This window comes from Anticarsia gemmatalis, chromosome 16 (assembly GCF_050436995.1).
Source record: "Anticarsia gemmatalis isolate Benzon Research Colony breed Stoneville strain chromosome 16, ilAntGemm2 primary, whole genome shotgun sequence".
Lineage (NCBI taxonomy): Eukaryota > Metazoa > Arthropoda > Insecta > Lepidoptera > Erebidae > Anticarsia > Anticarsia gemmatalis.
In genome coordinates, this window is record NC_134760.1 from 10,722,792 (window position 1) to 10,745,083 (window position 22,292).

The 22,292-nt window shown below is 33.5% G+C and overlaps 2 protein-coding genes across 2 annotated transcripts in view; one reads left to right on the forward strand and one right to left on the reverse strand.

Annotated features, from left to right (window-relative positions):
• The window catches only part of LOC142979396 (rho-related GTP-binding protein RhoN-like), a 159,545-nt gene that overhangs the window by 80,899 nt on the left and 56,354 nt on the right, over nucleotides 1–22,292 (forward strand). The window lies entirely within an intron of this gene.
• LOC142979525 (mitochondrial import receptor subunit TOM40 homolog) lies at nucleotides 15,445–17,336 on the reverse strand. The gene is made up of 2 exons (XM_076124477.1): nucleotides 17,143–17,336; nucleotides 15,445–16,752 (listed from the first exon to the last, which is right to left on the reverse strand). Exon 2 carries the CDS (start codon nucleotides 16,628–16,630, stop codon nucleotides 15,662–15,664), a length of 969 nt encoding a protein of 322 aa, XP_075980592.1. The 5' UTR covers nucleotides 16,631–16,752; nucleotides 17,143–17,336; the 3' UTR covers nucleotides 15,445–15,661.

Here is a 22,292-nt window from a genome sequence, read left to right on the forward strand (position 1 = left end):
TAAAATATTCTATGACGTTTTATTTTGTTTTACTCTGATAAGAGATTAGATACTGATTCTTGTTTTCTCTTACGTCTCTTTTAGATTGTTTTTATTTATTTTATCTTATTTATTAAACTAGCGTAAAAGTTATTTAAGCCGGCTGTAACATGGCTTAACGACTGTTAGACATTGACAACAACCAGGACCAACAGTGCCCTCACTATGCGGTCACCCATCTATAGAGTAACCGCACTACTGGTTATGTCTTTTTTTATAAAATTTGAATCACATATCTATCTTTTGTTTAAAAACAAACCGGTTTACTTAAGCTTTAACTATCCTAGCTCTTTTCTATTCATAAACTACCTAATTGTTACATAGATTTGAATCTTTGCCGCGTATGGCACAGTGGTTGCTGCCAATGCCATTGCACCAAATGTCGAAGTGATTATTTAAAAATTTTAAATACTTAATACGTGCTCTACGACTGACAATGCATAGTTAAACTTACTTTTTTTTTAATTTTCGATAATTTTATAACTCATTATATTTTATATATTTATCTGCTTGTTTTTGTTTATTTACATATCATAAACAAGGGCTCAATTTTGGTATCAAAAATCGATATTTCAAAGCTATATTTAGGCTATCCAATATCCTTCTAGGTCCGTTACATGCAAATTCGAAGCTCTCCAAATCTCATTTATTTACTTTTTTCTTTAGTTCTGCATTATTCATACAATGGTAATTTTAAAAACGCTTTGAGCCAGAATGTATTGATTTAGCAATTTTCTAAATGTTGTTATGTATTAGGGGTAATTTGTTACTGAAATGGGAGAATAGTCTTAGCTTTTTCTGGCTTTAAAACGGCTTGGAATTTATTATAACCATGATTTGTGCTGTTAAAATAACAAAAGACCTTTAATATAATGTATAAGAACCTTTTGTATCTACATTAGTATTAAACGATGCTTCTAGATTCTGCTACAAGTTATTGTTATAAAATATCGAACACCTAACTTTACTGAATTAAAATAAAATCTAATTGTACAAATTTGTAAACCTGTGTGCAAAACTTCCTTAAAATCCATTTATCCATATTTCATTAAACTAGTAACTAAAATAGACTCTTTTCAGCCTCTTAAATTTTGATATAAGTTGTAGGCATACTTATTCTTCAATATTAAACACAGCAATACAAATAAATAACCAGTAATCTTCAACATTTTGAAAGGAAAAATATCCATATTTTTTCGCAATAACAATAAAGTTTACGCGAGAATAACAACAGTATGTGTATATAGGTACTTACGAGGGCATCGACCTCACCTTTTCAGCTTTGTGCCTAAAGGATTAGTACTTAAATACGTGAATTGGAAAAAGGGTTCAAAATAATCTGAAACCTTTTTACAATTTAATGAAAATGGCATTTTATTAAGAAGATTACGACCTTTTTATCTCGTACATGTAAACCTTTTTTAAATTTATAACTTAACGCCTTTTATACAAATGATGTAGGCAGAAATGTTTGAAATACCAATTTCGCGATTAACATTGTTATTTGGATAAAAAGATTCTCATATTTATTAAAGAAGACCAATAGCACTTCACTCGACCTGAAAATAGTGCGCGAGCAATACATCATGTTCATCAGCCGTAAACATGTCTTCCTGGAATCTTTCTTCGTAAAAACTTTGATGATAAGTTAAGTTAACACACTGCTTTTCAGGAAAATCATGGTCCTATTTAAGAAGAAAAAAGTATTATCTCACAAGACCCCGTTTTAATACCTACTTAGTATTTTTCCTTAATCGTCATTAAGACATATTTTTTCTCGTAATACTAAATAGTGCATAATAATTAATTAAATGAATGAAAACTCTTTATTGTACTTAAATAATAACAAAATGAAAAAAAAAGGATAAAAAAGACTATAAACTTGAATACAAAATTAAATTAAAATAATTTGTTATATTATCATTACACCTTCTTAACATAATCATCCTAGCAATAACCAAAAAGTATACTCACAATTCCATTTCCTAATTTGTTCAAAGTCTCCCTACCTCAATAACTTACTTCAGTTAGAAGTTACAGCTCAGTAGGCACAATGAAGGCGATATATTGTCCTAATTTCAAGTAGAGCCTTATTTCTAACACCCGCCCCCTTTTATGTTCAATAATGGAGACACACCTGATCGTGCGACTTTGTTACTTATTTGGTGAATGCGTAGAAATTCAGTGCGTACGGTTCATACTTTTGTTGAATTTTCATTTCTCTAAATAATTTGTGCTGCAGTAATGATTTTTTCGAGTAAGATTTTCTAGTAAATGCATAGAAACTCAGTGAGTTATTTTTGTATAGTTCTTGAAGTAATTGTGCTGCAGAAATAAATTTTTTGCATAGATTTTTAATGATTTTTTTCGTTACATACCATCAAGTTATATTAATTTGCCTAAATGTACTGTTTTTCGCACCGTGATTGAGATGGTTACCATAACCCTACCCCGTCAGGTGTCCTTAATATAGTTATAACTATAAAAATATGTGTTTTTTCTCTCTCTCTCTTACGTCAATACGGCTAAGGCAATTTAGGTGACATGTTAGATTATATACTGAGAGAGAAATTGGTTATGTTATGAAATCAATTGCCAAACATAAATTGATATTTTTTTAATCTAAAACAAAATCCACCATATTGTTATTTCGGTCTGATTATGTATTGATCATTTACATGACTGTGACATGATCCAAAATTCTAACACAATACACGTGATGCATTTTAAATTGCCAATAATGCAGTCGAAAACCATTTCTCTACTCATAGAGCCTATCGATGTAGAGTAAGTGCCAAATTTCCTAACTTTCCTGGCAAACCTATAGCAATTTAGCTGCATCTGCATTGAATTTGTCATTCTAGTAACAGTTTCGTATCTATCAGAAAGCCAAAAATCGAAGCCTCTTTATCTTAAAGCAGTTTGTAAGAATCATAGCAAGTAGCGTTCTTAGTAGCTGTCTACTGATGTATGAACATGCTGTATTGTATGTATGTTTTAGAATTATGTCTTGAAGTTGAGAAGCATGTAATTCTTTATATAACTAAGAATTGATTTAGAAATAATAACATGGTAAACAAAAGTAAGAGATTTTCTTAACGACTTAAATTATAGCGACTTCTAACTAATATTTCTAGAAAAAAAATATCTTTGAACATTTTCGTTTGTTACTTGTCGAAACTACTGATTTTGGATGATATTTGGTAGACAGGATATTTCTTAGGTCACTCAAGTCGCGTTGAAAGACTAGTTTAACATAATACAATAAATTTATATTGCATTTTTAGCCTTCACAATCAAATATATCTTTTATCTTTCTGTATTTGAAATAGAAGGTCTTTTACTTATCCTTGGTGGGTAAAATAACCGTCTAGAATGTCCTTCACGGTCTGCAAGGTCGCCCGCATTCTGAAACATTGTTCTAATGTACACAATACCTTCGATTTTACGGACGAAAACATGTCAGTTAGAAAATAGGTACAAATATTTGGATAGATCGGGAAAATAAAAATATGGTGCTTGAAAACCTTACGGTCAATTCGTGATTTTTGGAGTATTTAGACAATACTCCAAAAATCAGCTTAATAAATTATATATAGTTAATTATATAGTTTTTTTTTCATACATATCTATCAGATACACTAACAGACATATCTGCAAGTTGTGAACTCGGTGTATGATTTTCGTTGGTTTGTTTAGTTAGAGAAATGTGTTGTATTTAAACCCATGTATTCTTCATCGAAAGTTACAATTCTAGTAATCACCACTGCTTGTGTAGTAATAAAGTGAAACTACTCTTTATTTATTATAAGTTTACTTAATATTTTGTTTTAACGTAAAGACTATTGTCAAATTATCATCGAAAAATTTGACTGTAAACGCAAATGGAGCCATTTTCTACAATAATCCAACCAAAGATCACAATACATAAAAATGAATTGCAATCTTCAACACACTTCATTCACTCCATCAAAAGTTAAATCTTGAAAAATGTTCAACGCATTTTCACCCGAAATTTTTGTCTAGATTTTTGGCATTGAGCCCGGTGTGCAACCTGCAAGGAAAATGATGCTCCCGCATTTCATATTCACGTGGTAGTGGAGAACAAAGCCAGGGTAATAACTGTCTTTCGTAAGTATCATACAATATTGTGTAATACAAGCGCTACGAAATTTTTCAGCTCGAAATTTTGTTTAATGAGACGGCGTTTGGGTGCAGTGGGTGGTAGGTTGTGTTATCGTTAGGTAGAAGTTCAGGTTTATTTTAAGTACTAGTTTCTGAGTAATTGGGTATTATAGGAGATATTTAGAGAAGGAATCCATTACAAAAGGCAAATGGAGTGAAATAAAGGATCATAAACCACTTTTGTTTAAGTTATCAATTTCACCATCAACAGTATTTGTAGATAATAAATACATCTATTTATTATCTACAATCACTCGTAAGTCATAATAACTACAAGCTGAAAATAACAATAGCAGCCAATAAAGTGGCAATACTAGACTCAGAAACAATGATATGCCAATACTAGACTGATAGACGTGGTAAATATCGAGGATAAACCTTTGTAATCAGGATTCATACATCGCAACTGCTATGAAACCTCTACGACCATTACTTAAATCAATGACAATAACAGTTGCTATATAGATAGATAGATAGACAGTTGCTAGTAGTTCGAGTAGTACTCGAGTCCAACCCTGAAATTCTTTAACCCTTGAGTAACTACTTCTAAACCCTTTACAATAGTTTATCATCCGAAGGCCCCACATTTCTGAGCATCAATCGACCTAAATATTTCGTGTTCTATCAAAGCTAGATTTCTTTCTATAACTAGGTCTAGGTTTCAAATGAGGTCAAGATTTCTGTGACAAAAGGAATCGAGTCTACATTCGAGAGGGTATAATATTATGCTGTAAGGAGGTCGACTGAATGAGTTCTTGAGTTATGTAGGTCTATTAGTGACAAGTTTGATAGACCTAGAGAAACCTTTTTAGGTCGCTTCTTTATAATATTACGAATGTTACATTTAGAAGTTTACAGGGAGTTTTATATACCAATGTGTAAGGTAAGTACACAAACGATTTTTCTTGTTATTGTTGGTCATATCTTATAGGAATTGAGTTTTTACCGTATACTGATCACAGAAACCACGACTCAGGATCTATTTTTCTTTCTCACCTTTCGTATATGTTAAAGTCAATAGTTTAGACTTTCAATCATTAAATAATAGCCAATAACTAGTTACCTGGTCAAAAAAGAACTCGGGCGAGAAAACCGTCAATTTACTTCAAAAATATATTCTTTTAATTTAGAACGGTAGAAATAAAGAATACTATTCAAAAAGATCTCTTCTAGGATAACAGAAGCATAGCTGCGGCGACGTGTCTCCAAGCTTCAGGATTTGTTTAAACTTATCTAGGTTTCATTTCGAGCTAGCTTTCCGAGGACATTTGTGTAAAACAGTGTAGTTTAAATAAAATATTGTTATTAGATCCAAAATCCTCTCGGTTCAACTTAAATTAAAGGATATTTACGAAAACTTTAAAATGCAAACTTTAAAGCGACGGTCTTGAGTAATAAAAGTGATAAATTTGTCAATAATTCTGCGCTTGTTGTGGTTTTGAATCCAACTGGATGTAAATATTTTTATTTTTCAACAAGTTAGATTCGTTACAATTATCTGTATATCATACAAAGATAAAACACTCTATAGCTTTCATTTTTATATTTGTGAATACAGTCGCGTCTGTAATTTTCTTTGAATGTTAATTTTATTATAAATTAAGTAGCAGCGTATAACTAATATTGGTTAAATCATTCACTTTTCCTTATTGGTTTGCAAAATTTGTATGATGGTTTTTATTTCCATAAGCACGAATTTTGACCCTTAACTTAGAACCTAACATTAACCGTTACTCTTAGTAAATATGTCTATTATTAGACTGTATATTCAAGCTACAGACTCTATAAAAACTATACAACACATTTCACAGTCCGAATAACACTAACATTACATGAGTAAATAAACTCAAAGAAGAAAGGTATCATTGTGAAGATGTTGCCTTGGCTATAAACGACCATTTACATAATAATATTAGTATATTGATATGTTATACTATCTAACCACTCTATTACTATAACTGTAGTATTTACAATGAAATTTCAGTGTGTTTATTACTATCTCTAAGTTTCTTAACAACACTTTATCATACAAGGAATCGCACCCAGAAAGTTATAAATGTTTATAAAGATTAAACGTTTGCCTTCGTCTAATGAGTTAATTGGATAATTTTTTGAATATTTCTAGATATTCTGGCGCTTAGTGATCAATTTACTAGCAATGATGACCTTACGTTATATTGTTATATCATGTATTTAATATTTCATATGATAAAATAGTCCCAAAAACCCAAATACGATTTAACTTTCAATAAATATCGGTACTCTTCAGCCGGGACCGGGTCCGCCATTAAATCACGGGACACGTAAAACGAATGTAAAAGTGGTCGATGTATGAGCACCACGTATTTAAGTTAAATCTAAGTTATTAGTTCTATTTCCTCTATACAGATTAATGGGGTACACTCGTTTGGAATGGTTAATGTATTAGGGTTTATACGCCATATGTCGGCTGTTATGAATAAAAAATGGTTGAGTATTTTTTGGTATTTTTTCTTAATATGCTGTGTTATATTATTAAGGGTTTTATATGTGCTTAATATACTTTATTCGATATCATTTCAAAGAAAGCTTAAAGAGTATTGACACCTACATAAATTCGCACATCGTCTTGTCGAGGTTGGTATGGTCTCTGTCCCCAAAAAAGTACTTAAAATGATTATTTTTAATGAAAACTTTACTTTTCAGAAGTTAAGATAATTTTAGCACTAAGAAAACATGTGCTGTTCTTAGGCCTTACCAAAACATAAAAAGCAAACTACCTATATCGTACATAATTTCAAAATTATTTCGTCATTTTCAAAATGAAATCATCACATTTACTACTGCGTAACAAATGACAATATTACAACTACAACAATTCACAAAAAAACCCTCATAAATTGTCAAAGTAAATAACAGGCATAAAGCAACAAACATAGGGTGAACTAACCAGTTGCAAGCCGCAACGAGCGGTGTAGGCGGTTCATTAAAAAGTTCGAACTCTTTCAAATGTAGCCGTTCGTTTTATCAAGTTTTCAAACAATTATACGTTGTAATAAGTTCAACTGGAAACTAGTTGATGCACTTACATTTTGATTTAGTAAAAATAATGTTAGTTTTTTTTTCAAAGCAGTGATAGCCGAGTGGTAAAAGTTGACACCTCCCACGCAAGTGGTCGCAGGTTCGAGCCCAAGGCAACACACCAATGACTTTTCGAAGTTATGTGTGTATTAGAAATAATTATCACATGCTCCAACGGTGAAGGTAAACATCGTGAGGAAACCTTGCATGCCTAAAATTTGTTTAATACATTTATTAAGAGCATGCAAAGTCCTCAACCCGCACTTGGCCAGCGTGGTGGACTCAAGGCCTAACCCCTCCCTCATTACGGAAGGAGACCCTTGCCCAGCAGTGGGACAGTAATGGGCTAAATTTATTATTATTATTTATTATAATGTTAGTTGCAGTTGCAATTTGCTAGTGTAATGTAAAATTATTTTAATCGTTTACAATGGGGAGATAACCTCTAGTAAGTGGTAGTAGATCTTCAAATGGGGTTTCGTTATTATAGCTGTTTAGAAACGTATTTCAATACGGGTACAGCTGAGATCCGAGCGGTGATTTATGTGACTACGGATCATAATTCCCATGTTCGATATCCGGGGTACAATTGATTTTGAACAGTTCAAAGGGAAACATGCCACGCAAGGACAACAAGGTGTGTTATATAACAATCAATCTATGAAATATAACGGTACAACTACTATTGTATTTGTATACTAACGTATATGCGTGTGATATTACAAAGACTCGAACAAAAGAAAAACGTACGTATTTCCTCAAATCATAAAGCAAGCACGCATATTTAAACCCAAAAACTCATATGAAATAATCATAAAAAATCCAAACAAGGAAATGATTATACAAATAGCCACACGATCGGATGGTAACTGGTACTTTCGCCCTACAAAATCTTGCTCATAACAGTTTTCTCGTATGAACGTATCATATTAATATTCTTTAGTCGTTTCTAACGTTTATACGTATATTACGAATATATTGTGCTTTATAAGTTTTGAGGAAGACGCTTATGGTAAAATCTTTTTCGAAATTTTGTCGTTATGGGTATTGTAAAATATGTTTGCGAAATAACTAGTGTTAGATGTAGTGGAGTAATAAAAAAAATTAAGTACTAAGTATTTAATAGACTCTCTCGAGACAGGCCTTTGACTTTGTCTAGGGGAAGAGTCACTTGAACTATTAATAAAAAGTTGGAATTAGATTGGTAAATAAACATTTTTTTATTTTTATTTTAAAGGCATTTGATAGTATGTAAGGATGTTGCAGTGTTACGTAAAAACTGCCAATATTATAAATTTGATATTATATATTTTGTTTGGATACCTACGTCCTCTGGGCTATATTTTTTTACAGCCAGAGCGCATTTACGCTCGTTACTTGTAATATTGTGTTTTTGGACATTGACTTTTAACTAAATGTGTATAAATGCGATGGATTTTATCGATATTTAGCAGATAGATAATCCATAAACAAGCGTAGTATTAAATTCAAAACTCCCCGCAGACGAAGTCGTCTACACTAGCTAGTATTCTAATAAAATATCATAAAACAAAGTCTTTGAAAGAAGTTTAAAATATAATAAATTCCTATGATACATAGTAGCGGAGCCACTGAGCGGCGACTGCATCGAGATAGACTGTTCGGTAAACATCTTAGTGCATGATTACTGCGACAAACAACGATGTTATACTCTATCGTGTGTGGATGTGGCATATTTCCTTTTCAATTTTTGTACAACTGCCGCCTCTGGAGGTTAAATGTGATTGTAGATTGTTGTGAATATGGAGAGACACTTTATAGTGTTGAAATTTTAGTGCACGAATTTCCTTTTTACGTTTTGATCGGTGGGTTACAGATGATAAAGAAAAAAAAGCGGTTGCTTCTTAATTTTTTTCTATGATTTATGTGTATAATAATAGATTTTTATGTAACTATCATATTTTTAAGTCCTTTTTTTTATAACAATTAATCAAACAATAACTTCAGCCGCTTCATTACCTGGTCTTTATTTATTTCATATATAGGTACAGAATAACTTCTATCATGTAAGCAATTAGGAAACATGACATTTATTTGTTTTAAAATCTTTCCCCTTTTTTTTTACGGAGGGAAAAATCCCTTCGGATACCTGCTATCCCTAGGGGAGGAAATATAAAAAGCTGCATTGTCATCACTTCACAAACCTTTTAAAATGCAGTTTTAGAAAGTAATCAGTCGCTAAAATAAAGAGAGCCTTACACTATGAATCAACTTTAAAACACCATACAAATTAATATTCTCACGACTTCTATAATAATACCAAACTGTATTAAGCGATACATAACAAAAAGTGTATATAGCATATACTTGTAACTTTCGCAGTGCGTTCAATAGTTGGCACTTAAACGTTATTAATTATGAGTTGAGATACTAATCAGTGAAAGTGTTATTTGATGCTGGTTCATTTAAATGGTTGTATGTGTCAGTTAATACACGAACTGGTTAATACAAGTCATGGTATAATGTCTTGTCTGTTATATTGGGTAGATGATAGAAAAGTGTAATAAGTAGTAAGCCTAATGCTATTTAGAATATATTACTAAAAGATGGGAAAATAATACTTTATTTTCTCGGGAACCAAACTTAAAAAAAATTGTGTAGTCTTAAATTATTATTAAGCAAATCATTGCTCAATAATAATTTAATTAACAATAATTTTGCTAATGCACATAGTTCGGTATTGTACGTTAATCGTCAAACTGATGATACGTCGAACATTTATCTTTTTAACCGACTTTAAAGAAGGAGAAAGTTCTCAATTCATGCGATGTTTTTTAATTACGACCATTTTATATCTGAATGCTCATTTACTATTTAAAGTACGTCGTGACTAGCTAAAATTAGGTACGTTGTAATTTATCTCTACTCATCAAACTACTACATGTAATTATTTACCCTTTTACATAGTACATTTTCTACTGTATGCCGTAACGTATGCATTAAAAACATACCTACTAATTATGCGTGTGTAGGGCTAGTAACCTCGTTCTCAGCGACTTAGCTTCATGCATAATGTTGCATAAAGTAAACCATGGCTTTTTACATATAGCTTGGTATATAAACGATTATTTACCGGATTTTTTGCACAAATAATCAATTTTAATCGTATTTCAGAAAAAAATATTGAGATTAAAAAACAATTCACATACACAACCACCCCCAATAGAAAGAAATTCTTTTTTTAGTGCGTTTTAGGGCTTCTTACCCAAAGGGTAAAACGAGACCCTATTTCTAAACTTCCGCTGCCTGTCTGTCTGTCTCGAAACTGTACTCATAAACCGTGAAAACTACAAGCTTACGTTGCAGTTATAACAACAAATACCAAAATAAATAAATAAAGTGCTAAGAGGGGTGCTCACGTGTTTTTTCCGTTTTTTTTTGGTACGGAGTCCGACTCGCACTTGGCCGGTTTTTTCATATACTTAACCTCTTTACTAAGTAACTTAGCACCAAAGTTTATTATGCGCTACAAAATACACCTTTAGACACATAAATTTACGAGAACACATCCATATTGTACTTTTTGATTCCACAATATTTTTCAAAGAGGATTTCCCGAGAATTTTCCGACTCCCTTCCGGGAAAAAGTATTTAGCTTTGTTCCAGGACATAGACTGTACCGCACCTTTATTTAAAATCTTTCATCCGTTTTACACGAATGAGTAATTAAAATTCCCAATACATTTATTTTTACATTGTTATCATTTAATATTTCAATAAAAACTTGCATATTATAAAGCTCATACTTTTCTGATAAAGACAAAATATTTTTTGTATTCCTAAAAAGATATTTCAGATTAGTACTTCGGACTAATATTATCAATGAAAAAATTTGGATATCTCGGATGGATGTTCGTTATTCCATCATGCCAAAACTACTGAACGAATCTTGGTAAAAGTTTGCACATCAGTGGATGTGATCCGGAAGGAATCTTTTTTAACCCAGAACTGTCCCACTGCAGGACAAGGGTCTCCTCCCAAACTAGGGAGGTGATAGGCCTTAAGGATACTTTTTACCAAGAATTTTTTTTTTCCGTGGACGAATTGCCTTTAAAAATCATAGTTTTAAACTGCCGCATCCATCTGTACCCAGCTTCACAACTACAGCAGATCTTCAAGCTCAATATAAGACTCTTAGTCCGGCTTAGCGCTCACACGGACGATATGAACAGCCAGCGTTATGAGCCACCGAATTTAAGACTAATACCACGGCTTACTGTACCTAGGGCATGATAGATTAACTTGAGAGTAATGTTTTAATGCTCTGTCTCTCTCACTCTTGAAGGAAAGAGCGAGATGGAGTGTGAAATGATGAGGTTTTCTTGGAAACTCTTGTCTGGCTGCTTCTAGGTGTTATGAAGAGTTTGTTTCGTCGTATTGATATAAGTATAGAGGGTTTTAGAAAATAAGATTTACAAAGGTTTGTGTTTTTCTAAAAAAGTATTTAAATTAAATACTTTAGGTAGGTAAGGTATTTTATATTCTCTGTAGGTTTCAGATTACAATAAAGACTGCCTTACAATTTGTTTAGGCAACGGGAAATGTATCGTATATGGACATTCCGTTCTACTGATTGTAGAAGCTACAGCCACGAAAATTACAGGCTCAAGGCTTAGTCTTATTTTCTATATCACAAACCGAAAATACAAAACCAATCCCGTACATTTTTCCTCCAAAAACCAACATTAACTTTCAACCATTACGATCGCAGTAACACTCCCTAACCTATAATCTCTTGCTAAAAAACCCTTGAAAGCGGTCCCATAATCCGGTACTGTGGAAAAAGGCACGTCTGACGTATAATATTAAAGGCTGCAGTGTAATCTGCCCCTATTTGACACGTGTGCGTCTCAAAAAGAGAGATTGCGAACAAGGAACTCCACTTAACACGAAGTAGAGCATACTCCGTGCTGTTTTATATTTTGTAAATGTTCGTAAATGGTGTTTTTTTTTATAAGATTGTGTGTTTTCTGCTAGAGTTATCGTAGGTGGTGTTTATTTTTGTCCTGTCATTGAAATACTTAGATGTTGGGAAAGATTTAGAAATTGGGGTCGAAGGAGAAAATATTACAAACCTTTTACCGTGTAAATAAAAAACTGTTTCCGATTTTTCTTCAAGCCCTTGGTAGTAAAATAAGAAATTATTATCTAAAATAACACAGCAATTAATGCATTTATTTATAATTTGAACTTATTTGCTTGATATTTTGGCACAGACTGCACGAATATAGCCACAAGCAAAAGGTAAATAGTGCACGATCAAAGCGAATCAAAAAAGATCGAAATTTATCCCAATAATATTAAACGATGAATCTTTGGTAATTGTAAACTACATCTACTACTATCTCTATCACCTTTTCGCTATACAAGTATAACAAGGCTTGATTTCACAAAAGGATTTGTACCACCAACCAAATTGATAGCAAAAATACACAGAGCACTTACTTCAAATATAATTTCAATTTCAATCTAGGAAATGCTTTAAAAATAATACTAAAACCAAAATCAGAAAGACAAATAACAATATTTTCACTCAATCAACTTTTACAACTCACTAAAGATACAAAATGCGACGGTTTTGTCCGTTTTACTCTCAAATTGAATGAAACGAACTCATCTTGACGACAAAAAATGTGTTATCGTGCTCTTAAAAGTTTATTTTACTGTTTGAGGTTTAAAATTGCTTCTCATCTCGAGTTTAAAGCTTTCTGTGAAATCTATACTAATATTATAAAGCTGAAGAGTTTGTTTGTTTGTTTGTTTGTTTGTTTGTTTGTTTGTTTGTTTGTTTGTTTGTTTGTTTGTTTGTTTGTTTGTTTGTTTGAACGCGCTAATCTCAGGAACTACTGGTCCGATTTGAAAAATTCTTTCAGTGTTAGATAGCCCATTTATCGAGGAAGGTTATAGGCTATATATCATTACGCTACGACCAATAGGAGCAGAGTACCGGTAAAAAATGTTACAAAAACGGGGAAAATTTTGACTCATTCTCTCTTAAGTGACGCAAACGAAGTTGCGCGGGTCAGCTAGTAACTTATAAGAAGGAATAAATCCTGAAGTAAGTGCACATTAGAGAGTTTTGTTTTGTTCCGAATCCTTTTCGTTTTTAGGCTAAATCTTTATTCCAGTTTGAATACTGATTTTTCTTTTAATTTAACGGGAAATACAATAATAGCAATGAGATAATAACGCCGTTATTCCTGAAGGAGAATCTTGCCCAATAATTGTTTTTCGTTTTGATCTATAAATCTATATTGATAACATCTTTTCAAAATGTGTTCTCTCTTTTTCTGTTTTTTACGCTTTATTACTACAATACTGAACCGATTTATAAATTCTAACAGAGCTTATTTTTCATGATACTGAAGTATGGTATATCAACAATGTTTACAGTTTACAGTTCCATATTTTACATTATCCTACTCGCAGAAAAAAAGCGGCACGGAATTTTCTATAAATTCAAAATACTTACGAGAGAGATTTCGATAATTAGAAAATGGCGCACTCTACCCGTATTCTTTGCGGTACAAACACGGAATGGAAAACTCCATTTAAAATACAAAATACTTTTTAGTCTTTTCCAGAATGATTGCAATCGTATACGGATTAAAGTGCTAATTGAAACGAGTCCTCGCTCGCCACTCTGCTGATAATGTCGTATTGAAAATAAACGTAAATACAAACAAATCGGAACTGAAAAACATTTTAAATATAGGTACTAGAACTTTTACGTATGAATGAAATGAAAAAAAAAGTTTATTATACGTTTTATGAGAGAGATATCGGAAGTTAGCATATGGGAAGAAGAAAAGAAACACATGTCTTTTGATATGCAAATACCGGGAACAAGATAATTTTAATTACCTAATTATATAATAACTAGCTGACCCGCCCAACTTCGTTTGCGTCACATGAGAGAATGGTCATAATTTTCCCCGTTTTGTAATATTTTTCGTTGCTACTCCGCTCCTAATGTTTGAAGACTTTGTAGCGTAAAGCCTTCCTCGATAAATGGTCTATTCAACACAGTAGTTCCTGAGATAAGCGCGTTCAAACAAACAAACAAACTCTTCAGCTTTATAATATTAGTATAGATAATACCTAAGCCCAAATTGCCCGTACTTTTTAGAACTGTGTAAAGGAAAGTATCGTCGTTTACCAATACAAAAGAACGAATTGTTATAAATCTAGTACTAATCTTCTTGCGAAGTTCCAGCTTCATGAACATAATAAATATAATTATACCACCATTTCAAGCTTAAACAAAAAAACGAATTGTGTCTAGTTGTCCAAAATTGATCAGAAAAAGTAAAGTCTATTCTGATGTTTGGCGAAGCTCAAAACGCAGAAAAATAAATAAAAAGTTAATGTTATCTACTAAATAACAATGTAGCAACAATAAACTATAGTAAGAACACAATTTGTCCCATTTATTTGTGTCTTGATAACGAGTGAAACTAGTAGGAACTTATATCTGTTCTCTCCTTCATGTTGAAATACTGTCTACGTTTTTTCAGGAACCCAGCAAAAGTTTTTTCCGACAACTCTAGATAAGGGTCTGAGTGCTAGAAAACCTAGATTTTTGTAGAAGCAGATTTTTTCGTTGACATAATTTTTTGTGAAGAATAATTTTGATTTAGTGATTAATGTAAGGAGAATCTGTTAAAAACTTTTTTATGAACTTACAATGTTATTGGACGATATATTAGCCTTTATTGTGTAATTTGTCTCAAACACTAAAATGAATATGATTTTTAGAGAAGTATCAATACTAATTTGTTTGTGGTGGTTCCCTTTTTATATTAAAAATTCTCAGGCCTAATCTAAAGTACGTACACAATACGGCAATTCATTCGAAGTCTATCAGTTATTTTTTTCATTTAAGTAACAAGTAGCTAGAACATGATATATGTACTAGAATCCTTAGCGGTATTATTTTGGCTCATCCAATTTGCTTCTAATTAAGTTAACTGGAATGGGAATGAGATGCCAACTGCATAGCTTGTAGAGAATTTTGCCTTGTATTTAGCTGTGTTTTTGGGAGAAAATGCTTCTACATTCAGCTCTACAGATTCACTAAAGCAAGTAAGTAGGGATTAATTTCAATTAAAATTAAAATAGTAACAAAACATTTACTTTAATATCTATAATTTCAATCACATCTCTAAACAACGTAGCGGATCAAATATTAAATAAGATAAAACAATAACTAAAACCTATGTATACTTATATACAAACAAATAAATCTACAAAAAATGTAAGCACACCACGCCTCGACAGAAACGGACAATTTATTCAGTGCGGGCTGTAAAGAACCGTGTAACTTACGGGCAACACATCAAAAGTCCAAATTGAATCCGACCCCAAACCGCACCCGCCTTTGTCTATCAATCAGAATGCTTCCGATGAGGCGCAACACACGTATCTCATTACGTTGCTCGTGAAACAGAACATCCTTCTGGAAGGTAAAACCACCGCAAAACTGAGTGTCCACGAACATTTTCAATTCAGAACCGTTCATGTAGTTCTTGTGAAGAGCCAAGCTCAGTTTCATCTGGCCGCTCCTCGCACCCTCACTTATTATCGTTCCTAATCGCAAGTCAGGTGAAAACTGCTTGAACAGACACAACTGGATTCCGTACTTACTGACCGTTGAGGAAAGTGCAAACGAGGGCCGCTCGTATCGCCCGCTGATTGAGAATTCCGGTGTCGGCGGGTACGACAATGGCTTGAAACCAATCTCTGTGCCGATACTAAAGTCCGGTACTACTTTGTACATCCATTGTGTGACTATTCGCAGTGTGTTCGGGTCCACGTCTTTCATAGAACATGACAGAGAGCCTACGGATTGATCGTTTTCTCTTTCGAAAGTGATGTCGGTTTCTGAAGACACCAGGTCACGTATCCTCGATGTGAGCCGCATCTCGAAGCCTCCGTCGAGGAGTTCCTTGTACGTGGCAGTGGCGGAGCCGGAGGAGTCAATGAACAGTCCCTCATCAGTGATGTTCGGTTCCATTTCTTTGTGAACGATCTGCGTAAAACACTTGTAGACTTCCTTGGATCTTCCGAAGTTGTACTGTTGAACGAGTTTGACCTTCTCCATGATATCCCGTAAGATGACGATCTTGGCTCCGATGAAGCATTTCGGAAACGTACTTTTGGCTTCGGCATGTATGTCACTGAGCCTTGTCAACTTGGCGTGTTGTGGTTCCACGAAGATTATATCCTTCTTCCTAGGGAGTAATCTCTGTAGTGAGGAGACGAAGCTGCTGACTTCCTCTTTGAGTTTTTCTTCGTTGAGTTCCATTTTGAGTGTATTATAGTTTTTTTATTTATTTTATTTGTTGGATAACAGGTCAAACGTCATTGACCTGTCTGGTTTTATTTTAGTAACGCTGTGCGTTGACGGCGTGTCCGGCCAGTCGCAGACTGCAAGGAGTTTGTATATTTTTAGTTGTCTCGTCGTTATCTTAGATCTATTTCTGACACTTCCTTTCTGTATTTATGTCTAGTGAAATTAAACATATAGCATAGCTATATCTGTAGAATTATCGTAATTGTGTCATGGATAAAAATAAATTTCAATTTCATTTAAAAATGTCAAAGCAGTAAAGTTTAAAAAATTCAAGGTCGACGTTGCATGGCTGTGTGTGAGTCACAGTGTTATCACTATAAATACTTTATGATTATTTGGTAACATTGGAATGCAACCTCATTTCGTACAAGTTTGCTTCGTTATCTGTAGTCTGTGATAATCTGTGGAGCTGTCAGTTCACGCGCCAATCCTCGTTCATTATTTAATTAAAGACTATTACATACCAAAATGGACCGTAGTTTCGGTAATACGATACACTGTGCACGGAAACTATTAGAAATTAACGTAAACACTTGAAATATATAAGATTAATAGAAGTAATGTGAAGAAAACTTGTGTATTATGTAAAAATAATCGCGTTTTATTTGCAAATGGCGTGGTGTGTTAGCGAATGAGTGAATGAGAGTGCACGGTGTGCGCACGCGCCGGTGGCCTCCAAACACGTTTATCGCGACAATATGTCGAGTTTACATAATATTACGTCACGAATATGTACTATTTATATACATAGCTATTATTGTCTCGGTTCAGTCAATTAAGAATGAGAATTAATACTTTATTTCAAAGATTTTATATGATTAGGGAGGTTGTGACAGTAAATATTTGAGTAGTCATTTGATAGTCCATTTTGATCATTAATTCAACCACGTAATTTTGGAGTTACGCGCCTATCAAATAGAAATCGCATATGGACTACTAAGATTTTTTTAACAGAACTTTAACCTGGATTAACATAAGATAGGTACATATTGAATAAAATCCTAATAAAAAAAAATCGCACGCATCTCTCACATATATTTATTACAAGAAGGCTAGAAAATAATCACCTATTTTGATAACTATATTTAATATACGAAAGCACAAAAACAATTTCAATATAAACAAACTAAGTATTGATATAGCCACACCACCTGTGACCAAATCTCAAGGGATGAGAACCTTTTAACAAATTGCTCTGAACATTTGAAGGGTTTATCTACTGATTACATTTGATAGAAGTACCTGGCAATATTAAGTATTTGAAGTGACTGAGATTTGTCTAAAGTGATTGAGCTTTGATACAGACATTTTAACATACATACAAACAAGAAATCATGCTTTTTTTCCCACAGGGTTAGGCAGAGGCTTAGGCGTCAACTCGGGCAACAAAAAACTCGGCCTTGCCCGAGATTACTATTTTCCGAAATTAATGTCGTCTTTTCGGCCAATTTACTCCTAACAAAGATTATAGTAATAAATTCTGCAAATACTTCACAATTTTGAAAAGTCCGTCCTCAGTATACCTAAAGATCAGTTTAAAAAAGCCAAACGAAATAAATTATTTTAATTAGACTTAACAAAAATATTTAATGTATAAAGCAATGTTTTTTTACATTAGGTACAATCGTCATGATTATTTTTAAACTAAAATAATAACAAAAAAAACAAAATATTAACATAAACAAAATTAAGTTTGTAAAATGGGAATAGCCATGGTTGTAACAATTTATTAATTGTGCGCACTATTGAGGGTAATTTGCAAATGTTTATATGTCATTTGTCATTATTGCACTATTAGCATCGTATTAGTAAGAGGAAAATTGTATTATTATGTGTGTGAAGGAAATAATTGCGAATTGTTTTACTTAATATTAATAAATTTAAAGTTTGCGAGCATTTGTGTCATATGAATAGCGGTAAGTTTATTATGCTGGGGCTACATTAGCGAGCGAAGATTCGTATGGTGTTGGCGCGACAAAAACATCGTGTTCGGGTATGGGCGATGTTCTTGTCTACATTAAGGCGGGCGAAGATTCGTGTCGAGTTGACGCGATGCATCGTGCCTTGTGCTGTTCAGTTTGTTGTGCGGAGACGTGAGCGGTAAATTACGACGACACTGAATTGACGTAGATGTAGCCACCTAAGCGAATATTGGCGCGACAAATCCCTTTGATTCGCGCTAGTTTACCGACAGCTCCTCGATACTACATCGTCTTCGCCCGAATACTACGCGATGACACGATGAACCCGGCCACATTCATCGCGTTAACACGAATATTCGCCATAGCCCGCTAATGTAGCCCCAGCATTAATGAATGAACTTATCGATAATGAAATAACGATAGGTCATTGCATAGACAAAATTGCTTTATGTCTGTGCTAAAGAAAAGCCGAATCGAAACCATATTTTGTTTATGTTAATATTTTGATTTTTTTGTTTTTGTTTTAGTTTAAAAATAATCATGACGATTGTACCTAATGTAAAAAAACATTGCTTTATACATTAAATATTTTTGTTAAGTCTAATTAAAATAATTTATTTCGTTTGGCTTTTTTAAACTGATCTTTAGGTATACTGAGGACGGACTTTTCAAAATTGTGAAGTATTTGCAGAATTTATTACTATAATCTTTGTTAGGAGTAAATTGGCCGAAAAGACGACATTAATTTCGGAAAATAGTAATCTCGGGCAAGGCCGAGTTTTTTGTTGCCCGAGTTGACGCCTAAGCCAGGCAGAGACCAAAAAGCGCCACTTGGTACGATTCCTACTATTTTTCATACATACATAAAATCAAGCCATTTTTCCAATAGAGGTGGGCAGAGCCCAAAATACGGTGTCCATTCAGTGCGATCCTTACACTTCCTTTGCCTCATTCACATGCAAACATCCAGAAACCCTGCCCAGCTACTACCTCATACAAGTACTTTATAAACGGTCACCCATCCTATACCAAACCTTAACAACATTCCTTTACTTTTCTAACATAATATTCCCTTTGATCGTTTACCTCAGGCGTATAACCCGTTTTAAAAACTATTTATAAAGTAAACAGGTTAAGGTGTGAATAACAAGTTACAATCGCTTCCCGGTTCGATGCTCCGATCGAGCAATGTTTACGTTTAACTATTTGTTAGTTTTCTTCATTCATGGTTTAGGAATGTGGTTTTTGTTTAGCGTAATTAATTATGTTCTCTTACTCTCATTTTGCTATTTTTGCTTAGACAATATGTTTGTGATGATCAAAGTAGTGTGCTACACATTACAGTGTGTCGTAGGTTAGATTTTTCATCAAATAACATATTTTGATCACACAATGACAAATTCGGATAAGTATAAAGTAAAAGTGCAATTTAAGTCCATATTTCGAATTATAAGTTTTTTTTTGATAAATGGTGATTCATATCGCCATCTAAGTAGATTTAATAGTAGTCTTAAGTAAATTAAGACTACTACTACTGATTTAAAAACATTAAGGAAAGTGTCTCCAAACGATCACCCATCAATAAACAGACCACATCACCTCTCACTTAACCTTTTACATACACATACTATTGCATACTTTCTCATATTAATAGGTAAGAAAACCAAACGCAATAAATAACACCTTTTTATAATAAATGTACAATCTATTAAAGAGCGGATACCATAAATATTTGCATAATTTATCGGCAATAGAACTTCCGGGTTCGATACCCGGGCGGCATTGTTTACAATAACGTATTTCAGTTTAATTACATTAAACATATGGCTGCGTGGAGTGAGTAATTATCGCGCAGATTTCATTATCTGTTATCTATATATTGCTGTTAGATTATTAAAACTGGCTGATACGCGGCTAAAGTATTTCATCCCCTATTTTAGCCGCTTAGGGTTGATTTTAGAGAAAAGAAGTAGCTTATGTTTATTAGTAGCTAGCTAGTTGCTAGATGTAGCGATTGCAAAGGTATTGTAAAGACGTAACAAAGACTGCAGAATTTTCGCATTTTTAATAATAGAGTTATTACTTGTACTGAGCACATAATCGATCCGTACCGAGTATCGAATACGGGACCTCGGACTCAGCAGTCGTGTGCACTACCAGTTGGAATTCATTAGGAACTAGCTGACCCGCGCAACTTCGCTTGCGTCACATAAGAGAGAATGGGTCAAAATTTTCCCCGTTTTCGTAACATTTTTTACTGGTACTCTGAAAGAATTTTTCAAATCGGACCAGTAGTTCCTGAGATTAGCGCGTTCAAACAAACAAACAAACTCTTCAGCTTTATAAAATTAGTATAGATTAATTACGTATTTTATTTTAACTCTCAAAATATTTTAAGAAAATAAATAGGTAGTGTATCAGAATATAAGGCCGTCACTTATAAAGTACCCTTATCAAAATTAACAACTTTAACTTAATAATCGAGTATTATTTCATTAATTACTTTTAATTCTTCAAGTTTCAAACTGAAGGGTCACACTCATTATAAAGTTGGAGAAAATCTGGCGCTAAGTTAAACGAGACTTTTCTATAATTTGGATTTAGATTAAGGGCTCTTTCAATTTAGCCGTATCGTGTCGGACCGCAGCAGTGCCGAAACGGTGCGTTTGTCGTACGGTGCACGGACGGTCATTTGTTTTCATACAAATCGCACGGTGCGGCAACAGTGCGGTGTCGGTACCGAGAACGCACGACGACAGGACGGGAACGTCGCAAGCTCCACGTGTTCATTTCGCTGTTGAATAGTGCGGTGACTAAACGTGACAGCTAATTTCATTGAATTTTCATGTTTATTATTTGCTTAAAATGGATGATATAGACGTGGAAGAATTTATAAATGAAATTGAATTATTGAGTAATTCGTAGAAACATTCTCTTGACATTCTTAAGTAATTAAAAAATTTGCTTGGGTCTTGTTTTAACCTAGGATAAAGAATATGGAAATCACCAAAATTACATGTTAATGAAAACATCGGTAGTGTTCTTTTACGGGCGCGGCGTTTTTGTTTCTGTTTGATATTTTTTAACAGGAGCACTAACAGTAATGTTTCTTCGTCAGAGTCCATGGCTACACTGCTGTCACATGAATTTAAAACAACACTAACATACAAACGCACGGCAGTCAGATACGCTTTCAATTTAGGCGTTTGGTGTCGGACGGCTAACGTACCGCAGCGGTACGGCAGCGGGCTATAACCAGCGGCACGGTTAACGTGCGGCAGCCGTACGACACGAAACGTCTAAATTGAAAGAGCCCTAACTGTGTTACTAATAAACAGTTTACAGTTTTTTAACAGATTAGTTGCAGAGTGTTTTGTCTCTTTCACTCGTACACAATTTCAAAATTGATTGAAAGTGATAAAACATTGTATAACTAACTAGCTGACCCGCGCAACTTCGCTTGCGTGTCATAAGAGAGTCTCAAAGGTTTCCCCGTTTTTTGTAACTTTTTTTTCTGGTACACCTCTCATTTTGGTCGTAGTGTGATGATATATAGCCTAAAGCCTTCGTCGATAAATCTAAAGCTGAAATAATTTTTCAAATCGGGCCAGTAGTTCCTGAGATTAGTGCGTTCAAACAAACAAACAATCAAACAAACTCTCTAGCTTTATAATATTAGTATAGATCAGAGC